This window comes from Aptenodytes forsteri, unplaced genomic scaffold, assembly GCF_000699145.1.
Source record: "Aptenodytes forsteri isolate BGI_AS27 unplaced genomic scaffold, ASM69914v1 Scaffold82, whole genome shotgun sequence".
Classification (NCBI taxonomy): domain Eukaryota; kingdom Metazoa; phylum Chordata; class Aves; order Sphenisciformes; family Spheniscidae; genus Aptenodytes; species Aptenodytes forsteri.
The window spans coordinates 10,987,365-11,007,519 of record NW_008795490.1 but is presented as its reverse complement, the minus strand read 5'-3'; the positions used below and the strand labels follow the sequence as shown (position 1 = coordinate 11,007,519).

General features: G+C 43.8%; 1 protein-coding gene across 1 annotated transcript in view; it reads right to left on the bottom strand.

The window, feature by feature from the left end:
• Positions 1-20,155, bottom strand: part of SLC2A12 (solute carrier family 2 member 12) — a 36,411-nt gene that overhangs the window by 4,587 nt on the left and 11,669 nt on the right. The window contains exons 3-4 of the mRNA XM_009281493.1: positions 3,941-4,063; positions 1,599-1,731 (exon numbers count right to left, since the gene is read on the bottom strand). Coding sequence (XP_009279768.1) covers positions 1,599-1,731; positions 3,941-4,063 — 256 coding nt within the window. The remainder of the gene's footprint in view (positions 1-1,598; positions 1,732-3,940; positions 4,064-20,155) is intronic.

Below are 20,155 nucleotides of genomic sequence, written 5' to 3'. Positions count from 1 at the left end.
CGCGGGGGTCGCGCCAGCCCGGGGGCGGGCCCTTGCACTGGGCCTGGTTGAACGTCATGAGGTTCGCACAGGCCCACCTCTCAAGCCTATCAAGGTCCTCTGGATGGCATCCCTTCCCTCCAGTGTGTTGACCGCACCACACAGCTTGGTGCCGTAGGCAAACTTGCTGAGGGTGAGCTCAATCCCACTGTCCATGTCACCGACAAGGATGTTAAACAGCGCCGGTCCCCATACCGACTCCTGAGGAACACAACTCGTCACTGGTCTCCACTTGGACATTGAGCCATTGACTGCAACTCTTTGAGTGCGACCATCCAGCCAATTCCTTCCCCACCGAGTGGTCGATCCATCAATCCATGTCTCTCCAGTTTAGTGACAAGTGTGTCGTGCGGGACAGTGTCAAATGCTTTGCACAAGTCCAGGCAGCAGCCTGCTGGCAGGCTGTCAGCAGGAAGAAAGTGAAGGAGTCTGCATTGCCCCATACAGCCTGGGTGTGCGGATGAACTGGGGGATGCTGCCTTGCCTGTAGCAGCATGCCACCAGCTGCGGTGAGGCCTGACTCTCACCCCAAGCCATCAGCCCTGCAAAAATTTCGTCCACTAAATTTTTTCCCTATAATTTCTTTATCCTTTCATTCATTATGCTGATAACTTCTGAGATGAGTCAAAAAAAGCAAGTAGCTGCTGTAGAGCAGCTCTTTGAACAGATCAGGAGAGTGCTGCATTTTAAAAACCAGGCTGCTTAGTTTTTTCTATAATTTTTTATGGCCAAAAACAACTGAAAAGAATGGGGGCAGTAGCAAATTGATAGTAAAAATTGCCAGTTAATTTACGGTCAATGACACCTGCATTTGGAGATTGTAAGTAAACAGCATGTATATCAGCAGACCATTTAATTCTGTTCTCCAAACTGATGTGCTACTTTTGTTGAATGTCTGTAATTCCAAGGGCCACTCTACTTCTGAGGGATGAGAAAAGGCAGGTAGAGTCAAAAGACACAAAACCAGTCAGAATGGGTCATATTAAAGGAGAAGGCACATGGCATTCACGTCACCAACACCCTCCCTCTCACTGCTCTTCTACCCTTTTCATGTGGTGAGATGGGGACACAAAACTCATGCTGGCAGAACCTTTTTTGGATATGAGCTCATAGAGTCTACAGAGCCACAGGACACAGTAAATGCACAAAAAAATGCCCATCTAGAAGAGCTAGCAAAACTCACATGGAGCCTTGAAGTATTTGAGATAGGGCCTCTCTCCTTCCCTTTTTATGCATGCAAGCCAAGACACACAGCCCTAAATGTGAGAACACAGTTGCCCTCCTTTCCAGGAACGCCAGTCAGCAAAGTGCTGGGGAGCCAGGTCTGGCTGCAGGCACTCCTCACAGGGGTGCAGGAAACCACCATCCCTCCAGGGCCGGTCCTTCAGCACCAACAAAATGTTTGCTTGGCCACTGAGATCAACATGTACAAGTTCAAGCCTTGAGAGAATCTGATTTTTCCAGAAAAAAACAATGCAGTTTCCTTTTTTTAGCATGCGGCATTGAAAGGCTTTGTCCCTCTGGCACCTGGGGGATGCGGTCATATGCTCGGTACTTACTGTTTAGCTAGTTCCATGGATATTTGCTCCAAAGAGCATCCTTTCGTCTCTGGTATAAACACAATAACAAAAGCCAGGGATGCTAGGCTCATTATTGTGTAAATGAAGCATACCCAGGACAAGCCAATGAGCTCTACAAAGGAAGAAAACATGTTTTTTTTAATTTTCAAATATTATAACTTTTTTCCGTTGCTGTATTTTTATAGGATACAGCCCCTAATGCACAGGAGAAGTTAGAAAGAAGCTGGGCTGTTATTCTTGGCTCACTTATTTGTGCCTGGCCACAATTTGAAAAAGAAGAGTGGTTTTGCTTTTTCTAATACTCCTTATGAAAGAAAATAGATGAGCCCGTATTGACCCATTTAGCATGAACCTATTGATTTATTTTGCTTGTGGTCACTCTGGATGAAAACAGCGAGTAGCTGTTGTTACTGGTTTGTGCAAAGGCACTGGGGGTCACAAGCGCCTCGAATTTCCACCCATGTCTGGTTTTGTTGCACATTCTTTCATGGAGCAAAACCAAGCATTTTTCACACTGTTGCAGTTGTCTCCAGCTAATCCTCCCTGCCTGTCAGTTCCCAGCATTTCCACTGCGTCATGGGCCCTGCGCCAGAAAGGGATCCAAGAGTGAACTCCTAATGGGGCCAGCCAAGAACTAGTGCTTTTCTGAGCCTACAGTCCAGGGGCAGGTAGGTCCTCAGGCTAAGGGATGCACTGTGCAGCCCCTGGAAAGTAAAGTATATACAAACCCAACAGGCTGCTGCAGCCCCCTTAGCCCTTTTCCCTGCTAAAACTAAGGCAGACAGTTGACACGTTTGTCAGTTGTGTTGTGAGCTAAAAATTGCAGCTGAAGCTGCTAATCCAGCTGCTGTCTTCTGCATTAGGTACCTAAGTGCAGGTGCCGCTGGCCACTGTGACCTCCACATGTATTCATTTGAAGACAGAATTTCCAATTCTGCCTTTCTGCCGTAGACTAGGAACGCATATTTGCTTGTAGTCACATTTTGATAAATCCAGATTAGACCCACCTAAGCCAATAGAGTTATTGTGGCTTTGCATTCATTGAAACTGAGACCAGAATAACGGCTAGGTGTGCATTAACAAGTAATGCTGCACAAAAGGAGGAGGTCTTCAGGTGAAACAGTTGATGCTGAGGACCAGAGGTCTGCGCTACCTGTTTTCAGTGACATTTCCTTAGGAATAGCTCTAGTCTGATCCAAGGACTGAGCAGGGGTTGGCAGCTGGAGTGCATTCACTGTGCATTGTCTGGTTTGGTTTTGTCCAAAAGCTTGTGCAGTTCAGGACTGCCCTGTGATGCAAACCAAAGTGCAGTGAGCGGAGGCAACTGGATGATTTGCTTCTGAAGAGGACCCTTGATCTCACTAAAGTGCTACTGTGGACACAATGAGTTTGGCCTGGTATATTTTTCCTAGTTTTAATCAAGATAGTACTCAGGGTTTTTTCTCTCTCTCTCTTTTTTTTTTTTTTTTAGAAAACACCAATGTGAAACCCATTTTAGTCACAGATCACACTTGTTTTCAAATCCGTCTCAAAATGCATCTAACAGGATGAAAACCACCTCAACTTTTTGTGGGTTGATTGCCTGCCTCCGGTGGAGAGTAATGTAGTGTTAAAGGAAACCTGGAATTTCTGTTCCCTTATGTATTTTGATTTTCAGCACATATTTTCCTCAGAATAAGACTGAAAACTAAAATTTGCAAAACTTCTTATGAAATAAAATTAGAAAAAAATATTTGCCAATCAATGAATTTCAACACCAGCATTTAACCTTTTCCCTTGTTTATCATCACATTATAAGTTACTATATGGTAGTCTACTTTCTCGCATTAAAACATGAAACATTTTTACCTTACAAAGACACCTTTTTCTAAAGGAAATTTTCTCGAAGCCAGGACATTCCTGTGAAAAGGAATGATTTCAATGGGATTGTCTTTAAAAATGTTTGACCAGAAAAGCTGTGGTCTGATCTAGAGCAGAACTTCCTTTGACTTCAGAAGATGCAGGACTAAATCCTAAATATTATGTATTTTCAACCTACTAAGGCAATGGTGTTTTTAAGAGCTGGGGTTCACAGCCTATGGAGTTGATGTGCAAGGTGCTCTGATAGCCAGCACCGTGAGGCTGTAATTTCTAGCACAAACTAGCACTAGAAAGATGTGGTGGAAATGGTGAAGTTACACTAACAAAAAGCACCTAAACAGAGATCTGAATTTGGCTCCTGGGGCATCACAGCTGCAATTTTAGCAATGTTGTTTGTATAGGAAAGATTCATTTTGCCCACTAGGAGAATATCAATTTGGAAGGACACAGAGAAATCTTACCAGTTACAGTCAAAAATGTCAAGGAGATGAGGAGATTTATACCCCAGTTCATGCTAGATGTCAAAGCCATGGCCCGTCCTCTGATCCCACCAGGGAAAATTTCGCTCAGGACCAGCCAGGACACTGAAATAGAAGTAAAAAAAAAAGATGTTGTCTTCGAAAGGATGGCTTTCCTTGCTGTAAATTTAGGTAGTCCATGAATTCAGGTGAGGCCACCTGAAATAAGAAGGTGATTTTCAGGGACGTTAGGTTTGTGTGGGCCCAAGCCCGGGCGGACCACCCATGGTCTGCAAGCAGCGTGCCCAGCAGTCAGCGTCACCCCAGGGCATCACCCCTGCCCGGCGCCCGGCGAGCGAGCAGCGGGTGGCACCGAGGGGCAGCGCCAGCGCACACACGGAACCGGGGAAGTGAGCTCTGACTGCACATCTGTGTATGAAAGGGAGCTCTGACTAAATAACTCTCAAGTGATGTAACGCTAATGGAACTGGGGCAGCAAACCAAAGCAATCTTCAGCCTCGGAGCGGCACTGTGTGTTTATGCCACCTTATAAATCAACCTGCCACACTGAAGCAGGTTTGCTATTCCAGCTCTCCGCTCCATATAAATGAGATTGCTGAGGTATAAATGAAGAGAGAGAGCTTGATTTTTGGCTCCTTCATATCACACCACACCACACCACAGGTGATCCAAATGCTGGTGTTGCTAGCCCACAAAACCAAATTCAGACATGAAGAGCTGGCTGTGTAACCACCTTGATAGCAAGAGGAAAAAAAAAAAAGAAAAAAAAGACATCACATTTCTGCACCATTCCTGGTTATTAGAAAACAAAAAAACCCAAAAAACCCCCTCCACCTTCCTTTTGTTCATAAGCAGGATGCATTATCAAGAGGTTGCTGCATGGAGAGCTTGTGGGTTAGCAAACGACCAGCACAAGATCAGAGAGGTACACGTGGATGAACTGTGTCTTCAGACCCTTGGACATGGCAATTATAAATTGCTCCTCTGTGATGTTGCTTCTGCAAAATGACAGATGGGAGTTTCCTCAGGACACTTGCACCGGGCAGTCTTGAAGTTACATTTAAAAAATAGGCTCCTGTACGTGCGAGTGTGTGTCACGCTGCAATATCCCTTCGGATGCTTGTAGAATTCCTGTGTGACAGTACTGGTAAAGGTAGAAAAGAAAAAAGTGCTGTGGAAGGAGACTAGAAAGGACCAACTGAAAGGGGAAAAAAAAAACCCTGAGCCTTGAGTCAACAGAGCAGATTCGAGCAAACTCTAGATTTCTTTGTACCACAGATTTGAATTCAATAATGTTTTCTGGAGCTGGCCCAGATTTTTTTTTTTTTTTTTTTTTTTTAAGGAAAAATATAAAGAGCTTCACTCCCACAGTGGGAGTGACCTGGCAGAGTGGTGATTTTATTCCGGAGAATCAAGACCACACTGCGTAATGGCCTAACACTGTTATGCATCGTGAAGTGGCATTCAGTCATAACACAGCCGCCGCGTCTAACAGCAGCCGTAGAGAGCCTTTTTTTCTTTTTTTTTCTGACTTGGATCACAGCAAAGATTAATACACTCGCTGCTGACAAGACAAACGTTGCTCTAAAGAAATGCCCTGGGCATGTTCTGTGGGGTGTCTACACATGAGCAGGGAGCAAAGGTTATGCATCGTGAAGTGGCATTCAGTCATAACACAGCCGCCGCGTCTAACAGCAGCCGTAGAGAGCCTTTTTTTCTTTTTTTTTCTGACTTGGATCACAGCAAAGATTAATACACTCGCTGCTGACAAGACAAACGTTGCTCTAAAGAAATGCCCTGGGCATGTTCTGTGGGGTGTCTACACATGAGCGGGGAGCAAAGGAGAGAACTGGCTTCTCAAGCAGGTGTTTTTCCCTGTCAGGCCAGCTAGCCCTGCGCCTGAGCAAAACCAGGCCCTGGCAATGCATGGGGATCTCATGATTGTATTTTGCCCCTCCTCAGCATCAGGGCTGTTGAAACCAGTATCGTTAGTCACAGCCAATACAACGTGTCACGACAGGGAGTGCTAGCTGAAATGCAAGGCAGCAAGTAAGCGAGACGCAAAGGAGCCCTTCTGAGCAGTGCGTGCACAGCCCATGGAGTTTGTCTCCATAGGATGGCCTGGCAGCCAGCAGCCAAGCTCGGCTCGAAAAATGGTTATATGCCAAGCCTGGCAAAGGAGATATTCATAGTCACATTAGACAGGATTGAAATAAAGTTTGAAAGAATTCAAACCCACTTTCTGCTGGGCATAAACCAACCTCCAGGAATAAACTTTTTCTGTGGGTACTTTGGTCTGTATTTGCTTCTTCTAGAATCTTTTTGCATTCAAGCAACTCGCAGTGGCTGCTCAGAGAGGCACCGAGCGAGGAGGATCAAGTCCCATGCACTGACACGGCAGCCCCGCCAGGCTGGGCGAGCCCTGAGCTAGTTGAGCTTCAGCAGCGTTACGGGCACTGGGGGACGGCTCATGCCACAGCTGAAATGTGTGGCCCTGCGGCAGCTCCAATACCATGCATTTTTCCAAGGACAGATTGGCCCTTTCAGGCTAACTACAATTTGTCTGGAGGTTTGAAACAGGTTGTTTTCCTGTTAAGAAACCAAAATACTTGAGGATCTGCATCAGCCGCGATAGTGGTTAGCTGCTCTTATTTCAACCAGTTATTTAGTTCAGACAGATCCCACCGACACACCAGATCTGTTCTTCATGTCTGCTAACTTCCTCTGGCATGGCCCTGACCTCTGCTTAGCTGGCGAGGAGTCGATAGGCTTATTCCCTGCGGAGAAAGAGCAGTTGTAGAAATCTGACACTTATTACAGTCTGTTTATCCCTTTCCCCAAGCTGAGGCAGCGATAACTATCGATTCTTTGCTTTTAGCACCTCTCGGTGATTGTTTTTACTATTTGTACCTTTGCCAAAAAGCAGCAGCTGCTGTAGGTACGGCAGGGATGTGGCTTTCTCTTGGGGAGCCAGTAACCAGGTTTGGGCTCCCATTCACAATGACTGCTCCTACCTTGTGCGCTGTGTGCAGGCAGCGCTGCAGAAATTTAACCTACAAGTCACTGCAAAATCAGCTGTGTGCTCTGCCTTCACCAGCCTAAGCAGTGGCATTTTACAGGGGAAATCAGCCTATCCTTGAAAAGAGGATCCAAATAACCCCACCACCACCTCTCCATCTGCTGCATAATCTAACATTATTTTAAAAGGATGCTGTGATAGTAACCACATTGCACACACTCAATAGTTTTCAGTGTCTGCTCTGGCCACCCTTGGTTGGTGTTCGTGGAACAGATGGGAAAAGAGCTGGTGCTCTCCAGGTCAGATGTGGGTGAGAGATGAGGTTAAGGGCTCAGCATGAGTCTCTGTGCTAGATTCAACAACTGTGGGATTTGTTTATGCAGTGGCTGCAGGTAATAACTCACCTTTGCTGACCTGCAGGGCGTTGTATGTTGACAGCAGTTAAGAAAAATTGTACAGTTGAACGGTCTTTTACTATGGTACATTCTAGAGAAAAGAACACCCACTGCAAATGCAGAAGAAAATATTGCATTGGATCAGAAAGCTTAACTGTTTCATTAAATATCACAGAAACTCGATCCTGACATTCCTTGCCCAAGTAGGAAGAGCAGAGGATTCAGGTATATAAACGACCCCTTGACCAAATGGTGACATTCACCTCTGAACAAAGTCACAGGGGCTGTAAATGCAGAAAACAGAATAATAATGGAAGATTTCAGCTGCTTCCATTAAGGCTGAATAAACTGCATAATGGAGCACAGTGCTGGGACTACATTTTAGATACCATAGATGACGGTTTCTTTTAGCACTTGCCTGATACTTAATGAGAGAAAAAAAAGCAAATCTTGCTTCAGTGCTGAGCAGGGGTAGTTCAAGATGTAACTGTCACAAAGATGCTCTGTTATATTGGTTATAACATCTCAAATTCAATATTCTTGTAGAAATGGAAGAGCCAAGAGCCTACCACATTTTGTTGCAAAAGGAGAACAATATTAGAATAAGCCTGCTTTCTATAAAGAAATTAAAAGGACAATCAGGGTAAATGCTTCAGTGTGTTATGGAGAATGTTTAAATTACCTGATTAGAGGTTTAAAATACACATACAACCAAATAAAAGAAAAAGAAATAGCTCAGCACAGATAAACAACTGAATGAAGAAAGCTGTTAGAAATAGAAATATGCTTTCCGTAAAGGTGTATACTGTGTCCAAACAAAGAAAACACAGTATAACTGCTGAAAAGTTACTTGCAATACCATCATCAGGCAGCCAAGTATTTTGAGAGTCTGCTGGCTGAGAGGATGAGAGGCCAGGGACGGAGGAGGTGACACATGCCAGCATTGAAGAAAATGTTCTGTGGGGATGCAGGAAGGGGTCACCCTGGTAGATTTCTGTACCGAGCTGCTGGCTGGAGCTAGGATAAAGCTAAGTAATCTCAACTGGAAGAAGGAAAGGAGGGTATGTACAGTGTCTTGAGGAAGAGTTGTCTAGTTTTTGCTAAGGAAAGCCATGTCTCTTTGAAAGAGTTAAGGAACATGGGGATCGAAAAGAATGAGCCACTGTGCTTTTCAGTTTCAAAGAGCTTTGGTGAAGTGTCATGGGATAGAAGAGAAGGTATTAATACAAATCAATAACTGTTTACAGTAGGAAACAAAGGACAAGTCCAGTTTGCACAGTGGAAGGAGATTACTAGATCTGCTCAGTATATTTCCAGATCTCTCAGGAAAGGGAGGTGAATGCATGTCCAAAATTATTGATGGTACAAATTATTTGGGGTAATAAAAATGAAGAAGGATTATAAAGAATTGTAAAAGGTTCTCAAAGTATTGAGTACTTTGAAAAAATGATCCATAAAATTCCTTATCAACACATGCAAAGTAACACGTAGGGAGAAAACCAGCCACCAGTACCCACACCAGCGTGCCAGCGCTGCTCAGGGCAGAAGTGCTGGAGCCTCTGTGGGCAGTTCAGGGACAGCATCAGCAGAGGTCGTGGATGTAAACAGAGGCTTGGCAATTATTAGGAAGGGAACGCTGAATGTGCCACTGAGCATGCCTGTTGTGCCTCTGTATTTGTCACGTTGCATGTAGATTTGGTTAACTCAGAACTAGATGAGCCATGGAGAAAAGTGTATAATGGGCTCTGCAAAGAGCAATTAAACAGACGAGGACTCTTCAGTTTAGATAATGTACAGTGGAGGGAAACAGAGTTGAAGTGGAGATGAACAGAAGAGCGGTTTTCATTACATTTTTAAAGACACAAACCAAGATAATCCAAGCAAAGTTACCAGGGACAGCAGTGAGGCGAGGCGGGAGGATGTGCTTTTTCAGACAATGCGCATTTCAACTATGAAACTCACTTTCACAAGATGCTTCAGATGTGAAAAATATTAGGGGGTTAAAATGCTTAAATACTGGGTGTTAAAACATTATTTCTCTGTATGTGTGGAAAAAGATCCATCAAGAACTGTTGGTCACAATAGTAAAAATAAATCCCCAACATTTTTCTTGAAGTTCCCTAAACTACAGAGAGGCAGAAGGACACGCTGTGCATGCTGCATGGGCCTTTTCTTACGTATTTTCCCTCAGCATCTGCTACTGGCTATTGTTGGAGGCAGGGTAACTGATTGATTGAGTGGCCCTTTTGTTTGAGCCAACATGGCCAACTTAATGAGCTTTATATTTGGGCCATAAGCAAAGACATGTCTCAAACCCTTGTGTGATTTCTTCCTTACTTCCTTACTTCCCAGCTATGCAGTAAATAAAAAATTATTTATAAAAATTAACAGACTTACATCAGAGAGTGGAAAAATCTGAGACTATCTGAGAAATACTGTGAGCTTGAGGGTACTCAACATTCAAGTGAGGTACATGAATGAAAAATGTCCTTGTTTTGACCTTATTCCTGCCAGGAGGCAGAAGCAAATTGGAAGCTGCTCAGCAGCTCTCATTAATGAAATATTAGATTCCCTTGGTATTCATTTGCTGCTTAGCATTTTTTCCTTTCCTATACCTGTACTGTGTGAGATCAAGTTCTTTATGGTGAGATTTAAAAAGCGGCCGTTGCAATACTTGAAAGAATTCAAGTTTCTGAGGTATAAACTCTGGAAAGAGATTAAGTGGACTTACAGCTTGGGAGGGAAGTAGGCAGAAGTATGTAAGACTTTGAAAGGGAGAACGTGGTTGTTAGCAACGCGAGGTCCAAGGGAAGATAAGGAAGGGATTATCCCACCAGTAGTGCAGGCAGACCATCTAAGAATGTGTAACAAATGATCAATGTTGGGAAGGATGCAAGCAAAGACCAGATTTTTTTCCAGGCTTATGAAACCCTACAGGTTTTTCATTTACTTGGTTTCTGGCTCTGCTAGGTATTAACACAAATAGCCAGATGGCCAACTACTTCTCACAAAAGGCCAGCTTCAGCGCTGGTTTGCCTTGATTTCAAAGGGCACGTTGCAGGGGATGGCACAAGCCTTTGCGGCATGCATGGTGATGAGGTGTGTACCCGTGAGGGCACGCAGCACTGGGGCAGAGCTGGGATTTGGGGGAGGGGGGACCTGCTGCTGTAACACACCAGCACTGTCCCGGCACTGCTCCCAGCACCCACGCAATGCAACCCCTGCAAAGGCTTTCGCAGCAGGAGAAGTGAAGGAGATTTGGGAAGCTAGCAGAAGTGAGGGATGCTTAGACTGGAAAGAAGAGAAGGTGAGACTTTATTACTACTGGTTGTAAGATACCTGGTACCATTGATGATCCAAAAGGAGCTGATGTGGTGTGGCAAACATTAAATTATTTTTCTTTTCTTCTGGTACACTACCTTTCTGTTTCTAATGGTTAATCCTTTAGCCTGACTCCTTGAAGTAACATACGTTAGGACAAGTGGGATTTAATCTTTTTATGTCTGAGGCTGTATCAGAGTACATTGTTGTCTGGTGTTTGTACTATTTGCATCATTATCTAATAGGCTGAACACTCACATCTGCTTTTTTAAGGAGTTTGTACTATTTGCATCATTATCTAATAGACAGGCTGAACACTCACGTCTGCTTTTTTAAGGTACCTTGCAGTGAACCATGGAAATCACCCTTCACTCACGCCTCCTCCAGTTTACGTTAGAGCAGCAGGAGGGTTTTGGGGGAAGAGACTGTGAGACCAATGCATTACTTACTTCCCCTGTTTTCTGGGCCACTTGAAAAGGACCACAGTGAGATGTACTTCACATCTGATTTTCCCCAGCCATCCTTCCTGCCCTAACCTTCTCACCACTGTGAGGCTGCATTTTAACACTTTTTTTTTTTACTATTGGAATTTTCATCTCCATGAACTTGAAAAAAATGTAATGCCTGGTGTGGGTTTTCCTGTTTCATGCAGCTGTTCAATAAATTCTTACATCTGTTTTCAGTGATCTTCAATTACTGTCCATTTTCAGCTTGAAAGAATAGTTACAAAGGAGAAGAACTTTCTTATAGACAGTGATTCCCATCTGAAGGATTACTGGGCAAGAAGTGATAGATGTATAAGGGTCTAGGAATGGTAGAATTGTCTTAGTTAATGTCATTTGTGGCCCGTCTTGCCCAATAACAGTACTCAGCAGCAAATATATCAGTAGGATGCATCACAGCTTTACGGTAGGCAGGTATGTAATAATCTGTACCTCTTTTCAGGTCCCCTAATAGAAGCTGATTTGAACTGATGTATGAAATGACAATTCTGTTTGCAACTGGATTTCACAGCCACTGTCTCCCTCTCTCATCCTTTGTTATGTAGACAATCAAACTGTCCCATCAAGACAGAACAACTTGCGGGGCAAGCAGAAAGGAAAAAAGAGAGAGAGAAAGAAAAAATTAAAACAAGCTTTCAAGGGAGAATGTACTTATTATAATAAATCACATACTGCCATCTAAAAAAAGGTCTTTTAATTAAAATCTGAAATGTGTATTCCTGTTTGTAGGTATTTATTTGTTCAGAATATTGAATCCAGGATAATCCTCTGAGGCATTTGCATAGGAATGACTGCAGAAGCCAGAGGCTCTAATTCACGAGGAAGTTGTGCATGAATTAGTTCAGATTATCACACATTTCACTTCTAAAAAGTATGGAGAGGACAAATCACCCAGCTGGGTGGGGTAAGTGAACCTGTTTTTCCAGTATCCAAGGGCTAATGTTGGTCCTTGAGGGGGTGCACAACAGAAAAGAGCTGTTGGGACACAGCAATTGGGGGCAATTTAAGCCTTTGCTCTTGCAAAATAGAGATTTGTGCGTATGCTTTACAAAACTCCTAGTGGAAAGGATAAGCAACCTTTTACAGCAGTGACTTACTTAGTGAAAGGCCTGCAGTGATCCATTTTTTTAAGTCCCTCACTGGTCACTGTCGCTCATGCCTTGCTTTGGTTGCTGCTGGAGGGAAGCAGCCAGGAGGAAGGTGTGAAGGCTCTGGGTCTGCCCGCCACAAAGTGTCTTTTAGTTCTCCTTCTTTCATAAGAGTTTTCTGCACTTAGGGTTGATTTTCAAAGGCAACAGAAACTGGGTGCCCCCCTGTGTCCCCTTTCCCTTTGAGAAAATCTTCCTGGCTTTCCTCCCAGAGCTCACTGTGACACAGAAACTCAGATGCCACGGGGAGAAACAGTCTCCCGACTTCATGCACTGACTTACATTGGGCCATGCTCTCTGCACTTTGGCTGCCAGTCTACACCTTCCTCAGCAGTGCCAGTAAGTTACGTGATTGCACATGTTTACCTTTCTGGCATAATTGTTTTCTCATACTTTATAATGCATGTTTTAGTTTGATGATCTTTACGAGTGAAATAAAATAGTCTTTGCACTTGAAGTCCTACTGACAGTTCTAGTTTTTGCACAAAGCTGGCCCAAGATCAGCTTCCCTCTGAAAAATTCCTCCTAGCCCTCTCTCCCAAAGGAAATGGGATTTTATGAAGCTTGACGTATGCCCTATAATCTTTTTCACAGATTTCAGTGTCACAATGATCTTCTCTCCCAGCACATGGTCAAGGAAATGAATGTAAACTCTTTCAATGTCTTTGATATGATTATCAAAGGCCACTATTATTTACTGAATGCTTAAATGCAACACTTGACCTACAAAGTAAGAAGGGCAAATTTGGCTAATGATAGGCAGCCTTGATTATCATATGAAAGCTTGTAGGAGATGGTATGCTAGACTCACTTGACAGTGCACCACTTTACAGAAGATAATGTCCCTGTGGAACAAAAGAGGATTGTTAGGCCCAATTACTAGTTAGAATCACAGCAATATTTCATTCTCTGGATTTTTTTATAAAGTGGGTCTGGAGGTAAAATGCTTCATTTTGGCCAGCGGCTACTAACTAACCTGGGTCAAACTTTGAAACTGTGCCTGATTTTAAGCACAGGAGCTATTCTTCTTAAGCAGTGCCTTTGTGTCAATAGATTTATTAACATACAACTATTAGTAGAAATATATTTATATAACACAGAGCACCAAGATCAGCATGTTGACTCAAATCGCTGTTCAGTCGCTGAAAACTACCTTTTCTAGGTGGCTCTTGGAGGGCCAAATTTTGTGCTCAGCAACAGCAGATTGAACCACGCTCATTGCAGAGACACAGGAATATTGTCTGGGGCATGGTGTTGTCACTCCCTCTTTTCACAGTACCAAGGGCTCTGTCTTTCAGATCTGCCAAGACTTTCCCTCGTTCACATACTTAAAAGTAAAGGTATGAAAAGGAACACAGTTGTCAGTGAAAACGACATCCCAGATTTCAGGTGTGCACCTCAGTATATAGTTTAAGTTCAGTCTCGGGCTTGAACAAGGCTGTTCTCTTTGCAAAATGGGGTCCTAAAATAATTAAGGAGAAGCTCCCACTGACATTGCTATGTCTCATTACTGCAAAAGCATTTTTTTCCTTATTATGACCTTTTTCACACCTAAAAAAGCCTCCCAAACTTGTAGGTTCTATCAAGTTAGATAAGATTAACCTATTTGGCTGGTATTTTAGAGAACACCTCCTGCAATTTGAAATCCTGTAATTCAGCATCCGACTATCCAAAAATATCTTAAATTGGCTTGCACTTCACTACTACCAATCAGCCTGTGAAAAGGCAAACCGATTCCTGGGTTAGCTGACATGTTAACAAGGGGCTTCAGATAAACCTTGTCTGGGGCAAGGAAACAGGGAGAAGCAGGCAATTCACAATCCGTGCTTTATTTTTCATTTTGGCATGCCTCGTCTTTCTACTGCAGCTTGGTAGTACAGACACAGTGTGAAATAAAGGCCACGTGAGGCACCATTTGAATAGCACAGGAATAATGAACTAGATAAATACTAGGAGTGTCATATTCAAACCACATGGATGCATGCACTAAAAGATGATTCAGTACAAATGAACAGTACCAGGAATCTTGTCACAAAATAAAGAATCCAAGATCATTTTTTAATTAACTAAAATAGGACTTTCTGTACTGATCTTCGGTAAAACATGCACATTTCCAAGGTTTATTATCCTGGTTCAGATCCAACAAAGCATTTAAGCACTTGCTTATTTTTGAGCACTTAATTTAATCCCCACCACTATCTCCTTTTCCAGAGCAAACCACAAAACAACATAAAATTGATGCTGCTCATTTCTGTGAAATTTAAGGCCAGGCCACAGCTGCTCTGCAAAACGCAGAAGCTCAAAAATAAAACATTGCAAACAAATGTCCTGCAAGGCAATGGTGAGCGTGAATGCCTGTTAACATCAAATTCATGTGCACTATAAATTAATACAATAATCACATGCTTTGTAAAAGCCTGAAATATTGCTCTAACATCAAAGATATTGATGTGAATTCTAGACACCCCTATCTTTTACCAGTGTTTTCCAAGCTAGTGCAAGGCCATACAACTTACAGTATCAAAACACAGGAACAACCAACAACATGGAGGGTCAGAATTTCCACACTGACAGTTCTCTTTCCCACAAGATTTTCCAGTTTATGGTAGAGCATTTGGTCCAAGATTAAGTCCAAGAGCATTTTGGGACAGAGTAAAAGCAGTCCTATGCAATCTGGATCATAAGGGTGGCAAGAGACACGACCTCTGTGATCGAGCCCCTGGACTGTTCAGTGTCATGTGAAACCAGCTGTTCTGGGTTTTGTGGCAGATGCATTTAATGACTGAGGTAAAAGACACAGAAAAGGTTCTGCATTTAACCATGCTAATGAATCATACTTTAACTCAGGTAGCAGTTAATCTAAGAATCACAGGAACAAAGTCAAGGGGACTAAATTTGTCTCCAGTGTAATTCTCTGGGCTTTAGGGGAATGTTCCAGCTCTGGGTTTTGGCTTGCTTAATCCAATAAAATACATAAAGAAAGATCGCCACAGACCACATAAGATTGCATAAGAAGGACAGTGATGGATTGAAAGAGGGAATTATTTCCTTCCTCATCTCCGTGGATTTCACTTTTCTTGTGAACCCTTGAGCTTTCTTCCATCCTCCTTGATCCTTCTTGCCTGATCCTCCTTCCATCTTCCCCACTGTCCCCAACATGGGTTTAAAACTGCATTTGAATGACTTCAACAACTCACAATGAGATGTAGACAAAACAAGTGGGTTTTTACATGGGAATAGAATAGAATAGAATAGAATAGACTAGACTAGACTAGACTAGACTAGTAGAATAGAATAGAGTAGTTCAGTTGGAAGGGACCTACAACAATCATCTAGTCCAAGTGTCTGACCACTTCAGGGCTGATCAAAAGTTAAAGCATGTTATATGTGGAATGCTATCACACAGTCTAATTTAGCTTCCTGATCACCCTAAACTCCCTCAATAGCCAGTAAGGAAAGGAGGGCTGTGCCAAAGGAGAGGTCAGAGAGCAAGGGTCTGAAAGCCCCCCTTAGTTGGGGAGAATATTTCCCTTTGTCGATTATCTGGGGAATCTGACTCCCACATCAGTTAAATTTCCAAACATGTTGAAACATCTGTTCCATTTTAGGTATAAATTAGTTCAGTTTTAAAGCATCCATTCAAGCTGATATAAATTTAACTCTGATATATTCAATATGGAAAATCTGCCCAGGTTTAAACTAGAAACGGACATGTCTCATCCCAAACTAGTCTTTCATCAGTAAAAATTTGCTTCTAAGATTTGCTCTCACTAGGGGCTCACCTTCACTGACTTCCCTGCATGGGTTTTGTTCCTCACAGGGCCCACAACCCACACAGAGAGCTCCCACAGCAGTGAGATGGTGCATCGCAGCAGGGCTTGCTGGAGAGCGTAGTCACTGCCCCTTCTTGGGGGGACCCAGGCTGGGGGACACGAAGCCACAATCCCAGTCCCTCATGTGGGAGGAATTTCATCAGTGTGAAACTAGTCACCCAAGGATGGCTTGGTGGCCTGCCACCATTTCCTGCGCTAGGATCATATGCGTGCTCAAACCTGGGGCCCAAGCATCCAGGTTAAAGCTGAATGAAAAGCAGAGACAAAAAAGTCTTTAGCAACAGGTAACTCAGAAGGGCAGCCTTTTTCCTTCTGAGCCTTGGCTGTGAGATCAGGTTTCCTGATGAAGAAAGTGACTGTAGTGACCACAAGCTGCTGGTTTGTTAACCTGTGTGGACGCAGGCGGGGGTTTGTCCGTCCTTCTCTTGTGCTTGCCCCAACAGCTTTGACTCTGCCTGTTAACTTCAGCCAGGCAGTTGTATGTGCCTCTGCACCCACACACAGAGAGCAGGGAGATGTTAGGGGTCCCCAAATGCAGGAGGAGCTTCAGTCTGAGGTGGCTGTGAGTCAGCGGCTGAGAGTCCATCAGGGAGACATCCTGGGGGGAACCGCTGTCCCCAAAACTGCCCCTCATTTTGTGGGTCCTGTGCTCGCCCTCCCATAGTACATGGTCCTCAGACATGCTTCGCATTCACTGTAGGTCTGGACTTCACAGCCCTGGGCACTGGTGAGGTGCTCCCACAGCCAGCTGGTCCCCTGGGTTGCGGGTAATGTGCTCACTTCAGAAGTTAAAAGGAAACACTGCTGTGAATGGAGCGATGAGCATGCAATTTTTTTTCCAGTTTTCCCATCAGAAGTATTCACCTGACGGCTGAGGCTAGCAGGTGGCAACAGAGGGCATAATATCCCAGTCTGAGAAGGCTTCCCATGGGTATTTAATTCCACTATTTAACAGGTTTTAATCAATACCAAAGTACTGACAGTCCTACAAGCACCAACTCAAAGGAGTTGTGCTTCCATGGGACTGTAACAGCTATGTGGAAAAGCAAGGTTTGCAGTAAGTTCTAAATCCCTCCCCCAAGACCCTGTTATGCACTTACTTGTCGACCACAAGTATGTTAAAAATAATTTTTAGATTTTATATCTACGTGGATGGGTATATGTGGTATTTTTTGTGCCAAGCCCTGAAACCCAGAAGACGTTTCTCCAGCTGCAGACACTGATCGCCTCAGGTGTAAATCCCTCCCCCAAGACCCTGTTATGCACTTACTTGTCGACCACAAGTATGTTAAAAATAATTTTTAGATTTTATATCTACGTGGATGGGTATATGTGGTATTTTTTGTGCCAAGCCCTGAAACCCAGAAGACGTTTCTCCAGCTGCAGACACTGATCTGCCTCAGGTGTGTGTTGTGGCCACAGCTGTGTGTGTGCCAAGTGGGCTCTGAGCGCTTGGGGCTGGGGCATCACTACAGCTCCGAGAAGTCCCCTGGAAGAGGAGCCTGTGATGGCCTCCAAGAGAAGAGCTCTGAGAGTTCGGCCCTTGGCTTTGGAGCACCACACAAAGCTGGCGGCTGTTCTAGGACATGCAGTAATAGAACATCTTCAGTCCTGGATTGGCAGAGACATAAATACCTTCAGACTTTATACATCTAAATGGTTTTGAGGATGATTCACGTCATGAAACTGCCCCTCAATCCCACTTGTAGGTGGGATTGATTTGCATCTGCACGTTCAGCATGAAATGCCATGATGTCAGCGGAGCTGATGTGATTTGCACCAGCAGATTATCCCAAAGTTCATTGGCCAACTGCCTAAACACCATTGCAGTTATACAGAAATGTGTTTAAAGGACTGACAGAGGAGGAAGAGCTCTTTTGTGCAAGGCACCAATGTCATACATGCAGTTCAAATGCACGCATTCGACATCCCCCTCTCAATAAAAGTGTTCCCCACCCCACAGCAAAAAATCCCTGTGATATGCATGGATCCCCTTGAACTGCACTCCCACAATATGTGTAAAGAGGTACTGCCCAAGTCCTGTTTTGTTCACTTGCTTTTTATTTGCTAGAACAAATTCAGACTGGGAAAACAGATGCTCTGTTGGGTCCAGACTGAGTTTGCATTACCTCCTTCTCAGCCTAGGATTTGTTGGAGCCCCTCTGATTTTTGTTCGATAAAGAGAATTGCCTCCAGACCACACTGCATCCCTGTATTAATGTGTATGGTGCTACTGTCTCTCTTTTGGCTACTTATGTAGGTGAGATCACCTAGTGAGACCTCCTCATTCAAGGGATATATAGGAAAATATGGAGGGAAGTTGTCCCTATTTAGTCTTTGATCCTAAATGATGCAAAAGGAGATGATCAGGGCAGAGAAGCAGATCTTTGGTAACGGGTGCCATCTGACACCTGAATCTGAATCTTGTTCATCAGGTCTGTGAGGAAAGCAGCAGGGCTCTGGGCAGTCACTCCGTTTCAGAAAGGCTAGAGCTGCCCTACAGTTGTTAACCAAGAGAACTCTCTTGCACATGCTCCATCCAACCCCGAGTCCCACATTTACAGCCTTATTTTGGAAAATAAGTCTGATACTCCAGGAGTTTGGCTTTCCTGGTTCCTGCATCTCAACACGTTGTACCACACAACAGCGATGAGTGAGGTGACACCTCTTTATAAGAAAGGATCACTATTTTTTGCCCCTCAAGTGGTTTGGACAGAGCATCTGGCAAATGAGATGCTCTGCAACTATTTCAATTAACTCTGTGTCATTTAGTAAGTGGTCATGTGTGGTCGTGGCCCTGACTAGAATGTCTCTGTGTCCTTTGTGTTAAATTAATTTCCAGGGTCACATTGAGCTTTTAGCTGGGGTGATGAATTGGTGATCTACCTCCACACTCCGCTCATTTCATTAGCCTGCACTCACTGCTCCCTGTGCAAGGCATAGCAGCATTTCTGCGAGGCTCAGATTTCTCCTGTCCCTCCCTCCACATAGAGTCGCAGGTTCGAATGCCTCTCCTTGCAAACGTGCGCTGAAAACAATGAAGAGCCCCTCTCGCACTCCTCACCCTTCAGGTGGCAGCCAGAAAGAGGTTTCTTTTGGGCTCTGCAGGCATCTTTCCCTGGTGAGAACAGTTGATCCTCGTTTGACCTTTCTGATACCTCTGACAAAGGTAACTCAAGACAACGATTGGTGTCAGGCAGGTCCCTTAGCTAATAACTGCCTTGAAATGCCTCTGCAAGCTCCCCTGGAGAGACGGCATGTGCTGTTCTGTGATGTGATGCAATACTGATTTGTTGCACCTACAAAACATCCTCATAATTGTGTGAAATTGAGTGTGAACAAGCAGTTGAATCACAGTTCCTCAAACATAATTAATTCGAAACAGAGCAGCAGAAATACTCCTTTTATCTTGCCTAAGCATTGATGATATAAATACAGAGCACCCCAGAATCAAAAACGTGACTAAGCAGATGCTTGCTAGTCTGTGAATTCTTTTATAATGCAAAAATGGCTTTTATCGCTCACTGTCTATTTTTGAGAGCTCATCACTGTGCTGCCTGGATGTTCTGATAGATGGCAATAAATATATTTAGCATATGTTTAGTTCATTAAAAATCCATCTACTTCATGTAATTTGGAGACAAAAGAGAAATCATGGAAAAATACAACGTTTATAAATGTCTGCTATGCAAATCTGGACTGTAACTAATTCTTTGACTAGAATCCCAAAAAAGGAAGGGAAAAAAAAAGGGCAAAGTAATTAAGAAAAAGATGATAGAGCTCATGTTGCGTGATCTGCCCTATGAAGAGTGTGCCATTTTCCTAATGGTGCTACATAGACTCTCCTTTATCCCCACAGAACATAATGCAGCGTGGACTCAAAATAAAGTGGGTGAATTTGTTCCAGAAATGGCCTTGCGGGGTGAAGGGAAAAGAGCAAGATCCTCTCTGCTTTTTGTCCAAAAGAGGCTGATTTGA